At 38.4% G+C, this 5,650-nt stretch overlaps 1 protein-coding gene across 1 annotated transcript; it reads right to left on the minus strand.

Moving 5' to 3' along the window:
* Nucleotides 1–4,445: 4,445 nt before the first annotated feature.
* On the minus strand, nt 4,446–5,321 carry LOC132065974 (uncharacterized). Its single transcript, XM_059459386.1, has one exon. It carries the CDS (start codon nt 5,319–5,321, stop codon nt 4,446–4,448), a length of 876 nt encoding a protein of 291 aa, XP_059315369.1.
* Between the last annotated feature and the right edge of the window lie 329 nt (nt 5,322–5,650).

Here is a 5,650-nt window from a genome sequence, read left to right on the forward strand (position 1 = left end):
CCACAAATCAAGTAGGGTCGTCACCCAATAAGTAAGAGAATCAAGAGCCGTGTTGAAAGTGGCTTTCCAATCATACTAGAAAATGGACAAAAGTCCATCATCAAGACGAAATGTAAATTCAAAGTCAAGATGGGCAAGATCCGAATCAAGAGGCATGCCGATATCAGTGACAAAGTCACTGCAACAAGAAGGACAAAGTACCAACAAGAATGCAAAATGATCAAGCAATTCGTACAAGTGGGCAATTTAGCGAATATTTTGCAATACTTGAGATAATAACCATACAATGATAAAAGATGAAGAGAAAGGAAAAAACACATCAAGATACTTCAAAAATTCCAAAAAATAAAGATATTCCAAGTTCAAGTTTATACACAAACCTTGGTGTTTTACCACACAACATGTTCTACCACAACTCGAGGAGTTCAAATCGTCTACGCCATAGACCAGCCAAAGTCAACTTCGTCAAACAATTCCTCTTAGCTTATACATGAGCATATATACCATAAATATACAATCAAATATCTAATTAAGTTCAATGGTTTCAGCACGTCGAGACTAAACATGAAATCAGTGAAAATCACCCTAAACTATCAAAACAGAATTCGGGATGCCACTACTCGTCTTATATCAGGCTCGGTTCAAAGGGGTAAACGAAAAAAATAGACTTTGTGGCCTTAATGAAAGTTGTAGATATATGTCTTGAGGTTTCAATGAAATTTAAATCTCTCCTATAGCAGTTTTTACAAAAATATATGCTCAAAATACTAACAGTAGTACATGTAGGGTTTGGAAAATAGAAATCTGGGCAGCACCTGCCCTGTACTTCATCACCCGCCCTGTACTTCATCACCCCTTTTCTAGTTAATAAAAGCAAAACTGAGTTTTGGAGCCTGAAAAAAAGTTGTAGGCTATGAAATAACTTTCTAGAACATCTTGGATCACTTAAAACTAAACTTTCTTCGAGGAATTATGCTGAAAACACTAACAGCTGTCCAGTTCAAAACGGGTTTTTTAACTTACCTCAATACTGTGGATATTGAATTCGCATATCCTCCTCTCGCTCCCAGGTAGCTTCTTTGCTAGAATGATTCCTCCAAAGGACTTTTACTAATGGAATTTTCTTGTTTCTAAGATCTTTTATCTCACGCGCCAAGATTTGAATAGGTTCCTCTTCGTATGTCAAGTCAGGACTGACTTCAATGGATTCAACAGGAAGAATATGAGATGGATCTGAGCGATATCTTCTAAGCATAGAAACATGGAAGACATTGTGGATGTTATCTAACTCCAGTGGAAGAGCTAGTTTATATGCAACTGGACCAACTCTTTCAAGTACTTCATATGCTTCAATAAATCGAGGACTAAATTTTCCTTTTTGGCCAAATCTCATAATCTTTTTCCATGGAGAAACCTTTAAAAATACCATATCTCCCACTTGATGTGCAATTTCACGCCTCTTAAGATCAGCATAAGACTTTTGTCTATCCGAGGCAATTTTTAGACGATCCTTGATGATTTTTACCTTATCTTCAGTTTGTTGCACAATCTCAGGACCAACCAATTTTCTTTCACCAAATTCACTCTAACAAAGAGGAGGTCTACATTTTCTCCCATATAATGCTTCATAGGGAGGCATGCCAATACTTGATTGGTAGCTATTATTGTAAGCAAATTCCATCAAGGCTAGGTATTTGTCCCAACTACCCTCAAATTCAATAATGTAAGCTCGAAGCATATCTTCCAAGATTTGAATTACTCTCTCGGACTGGCCGTCTGTCTGAGGATGGAAAGAAGTACTAAAGTCCAACCCAGTTCCCAAAGCTTCTTGCAAGCTAGTCCAGAATTTAGATGTAAACCTTGGGTCTCGGTCAGATACAATAGAAACAGGAACTCCATGTAGCCTCGCAATCTCATGAACGTATAATTCTGCGAAACGTTCAAGTGGGCAGTCCACTCTGATGGCCAAGAAATGAGCACTCTTGGTTAGCCTATCAACTATAGCCCAAATTGCACCATGATTTCTCTGAGTGCGTGGAAGCCCAGAAACAAAGTCCATAGTTATTCTTTCCCATTTTCACTCAAGTATCGATAAGGGTTGTAACAAACCAGTTGGGACTTGATGCTTAACCTTTATTTGTTGACAAACTAAGCATTTAAAAATAAATTCCGCAATGTCCTTCTTCATACCATTCCACCAGTAGTGTTCTTTGATGGTTTGGTACATTTTAGTACCTCCAGGATGCATTGCATATGGTGAAGTATAAGCTTAATTCAAAATTTATTTCCTCAAGTTGTCATCTTTAGGAACACATAACCTATTTCGATAAAATAGAACACTATCCTCGCTTAATTTAAAATCAAGCTTTCCTCCAGTTTGAACTTCTTTGATCAATTTCACAAGCTTCTCATCTAACTTCTGTGCTTCTTTCACCTATTCAAGTATAACTGGATTGACTTGCAAACTAGCAGCAATAGAGCCATCAGAATTAAATGCAAGACAAGCATTCATGGCTCTTAATTCAAGAAACAAAGGCAAAAGGCTTAGAGATAAACTGACAAAGGATTTGTGACTTAGAGCATCTGCAACCACATTGGCTTTACCTGGATGATAGTCAATGGTACAGTCATAATATTTAATGAGTTCAAGCCATCTACATCGTCTCAAATTCAACTCTTTCTGTGTACCCAAGTACTTCAAACTCTTGTGATCAGTAAATATGTGACACTTTTCGCCATATAAGTAGTGCCTCTAAATTTTCAAAGAAAACACTATGGAAGCGAGCTCAAGGTCATGAGTAGGATAATTCAACTCATGTGGTTTCAATTTTCAAGAGGCACACGCAACCACTTTCCCTTCTTGCATCAGGACACAACCCAAACCATGATGAGAAGCATCACTATATATCACATACTCTTTCTCTTCAGTTGGTAAAGTAAGTATAGGAGCTTGTGTCAATAAGGATTTGAGCTTTTCAAAGCTCTCTTGGCATTTGTCATCCCATGCGAACTTGACATCCTTCCTCAAGAGTTTAGTCAAAGGAGAGGCTATAATGGAGAAGCCTTTGACAAACCTTTTATAGTATCTCGCTAAGCCCAAGAAACTTCTTACTTTAGTTGGACTTTTAGGTGGTTTCCATTCAACAATAGCTTGAATCTTACTAGGATCCACCTTCACACCTTCAGCTGACACAACATGTCCCAGAAAAGCCACTTCACCAAGCCAAAATTCACATTTGGAAAGCTTAGCATAGAGCTTTTTCTCTTCCAAAATTTGTAAAACAATCCGGAGATGCTTATCAAGATCTTCATTATTCTTGGAATATATTATATTATCATCTATAAATACCACCACAAATTGGTCAAGATAAGGCTTGAACATGCGATTCATCAGATCCATGAATGCTGCATGAGCATTCGTCAACCCGAATGGCATCACCAGAAATTCATAATGACCATATCAATTCCTAAAGGCAGTTTTAGGAACATCTTCTTCACTTACCCGCAGTTGGTAATACCCAGACCTCAAGTCAATTTTTGAGAATAACCTAGCACCCTTTAGCTGGTCAAATAAATCATCAATCCTAGGCAGTGGATATCTATTCTTAATTGTTAACTTGTTCAATTATCGGTAATCAATACAAAGCCCAAGAGTTCCATCTTTCTTTTTTACAAATAAAACAGGAGCTCCCCAAGGAGAAACACTTGGGCGAATAAAACCTTTCTCAAGAAGTTCTTGCAATTGAATTTTCAACTCCATCAACTTTGCTGGAGCCATTCGGTAAGGAGTTATAAAAATAGAGTAGTACCAGGAATAACCTCTATAGGAAATTCAACTTCCCTTTCCGGGGGCAATCCAGGAAGATTTTCCGGGAAAACATCAAGAAATTCACATACAACTGGTATATCCTTAAGGCTTGGACATTCCAGGTGTGTATCAAATACATAAGCAAGATAAGCTTCACAACCCTGACTAACCATCTTTCTTGCCACAATCGTGGAGATAATATTAGATGTCAATGATCTTTCACCTTGAACAATGATGTGTGAAAACGAAGGAGCTCTAAAGGTCACATGCTTCGACCTACAATCAACTACCGTATGGTATCTATGAAGCCAATCCATACCGACGATGACATCATAGTCTTGGAAAGGCATTTCAATCAAATCAGGGGGGAAGACTAGATTTTGAATCACAAAGGGACAAGCTCGATAGATTTGATTACCAACAACCTGTTGATCCAAAGGACTTTGCAAAAGCACACCACAATTAAGTCTCACAGATTTCACATTTTTAGGAAAAATGAAAGATGAGCTAACATAGGAATGTGTAGAACCAAGATCAAATAATGTAACAACACATAAGCCAAATAAGTGAAATTTACCAACAACCACGTCCGCCCCATCTTGGTCTTCCTCTCGTCTCATAGCCTAAGCTCGTGATATTAGCATGTAGCTCTCGACCCACTAGCTTGATTAGGTCCACCTGCACTTGTTGCTTGCATGTTTCTAGATCTTGCACCTCTATTCCCTTGAGAAGGAATGGCAATAGGTTTCTGAACTGAGCCTTCCGTACGCGGAGAAGAAATAGGGTTAGGATTAGGACAATCCTTCACTTTATGATCGAAGCTCCCACAATTAAAACAAGCACCAGAAGCTCTCCTACAAGTACCAGAGTGATTCTTTCCACATTGTGCACAAGTAGGTATATGAGTCTTGCCTTGGCTGTAGCTTGGAGTGCTAGCAGTAGAGAAATTTGATTTATTTTGCTTAAGCCGGTCTGACTTGTGAACACTACCAGCTTCGCAATTGTCAAACCTCCCCCTTTTAGATGGACCTCCTAAATCTACATCAGGTTTTCTGAACTTGTTTTCATTTATACTAGCTTGTTCCTTGTCGATCCTTTCCCAAGTAAGAGCAGCTGAAACTAATTTACAAAAGTTCTCATGTTGTAGGACCTCCACAGATTTTCTGATGGAATTATTCAAACGGTCTTCGGATCGCCTGCACTTATATTTTTCGTTATTAATAATACCACTAGCATAACGAGAAAGCCTGAGAAACTTCTGTTGATATTCAACAATAGACATACCCCCTTGTTCTAAATTCAGAAACTCCTTTTTCTTTGCATCAGGATAAGTAGGTGGGACATATTTCATATGAAATTCATTCACAAAATCATTTCTAGTAAGAACAGAAGGGTTTGCCTTGGCATTCAGTACACTTACCCACCAGTCATCGGCATTTTTTTGTAACAGTGAGACAACATACTTAAATTTGGCAGCGTTTGAACACTCTAGTTGCTCAAATACTCTTTCCATGCGCTCCAACCACTGCTCGGCATCCGTAGGATCAACAATGCCTTAAAACTCAACACCACCCATTTTCCTCATTTTCTCAAAGTTCATTTCATTAGGGTCGGGCATTCTTCTAGCCATGTGACGAAAGAAATCAGCTATTTGTTGAAAAGAAGGATTAACAGCAGAAGTACTACGACTCATTTGAGGATGTGGCCCAACTCTTGCACGCTGATTATTTTCCACTTCAAATCCAGTAGTACAAGGAAAATTAGAATCAGAAAAATGTTCTCCAACCTCTTCTTGTAAGTGAGGTTGGGCATTAGAGTTATTTAAATCCTCACGAGTGGCTT

Source organism: Lycium ferocissimum, chromosome 8 (assembly GCF_029784015.1).
Source record: "Lycium ferocissimum isolate CSIRO_LF1 chromosome 8, AGI_CSIRO_Lferr_CH_V1, whole genome shotgun sequence".
In the NCBI taxonomy this organism is placed as follows: Eukaryota; Viridiplantae; Streptophyta; class Magnoliopsida; order Solanales; family Solanaceae; genus Lycium; species Lycium ferocissimum.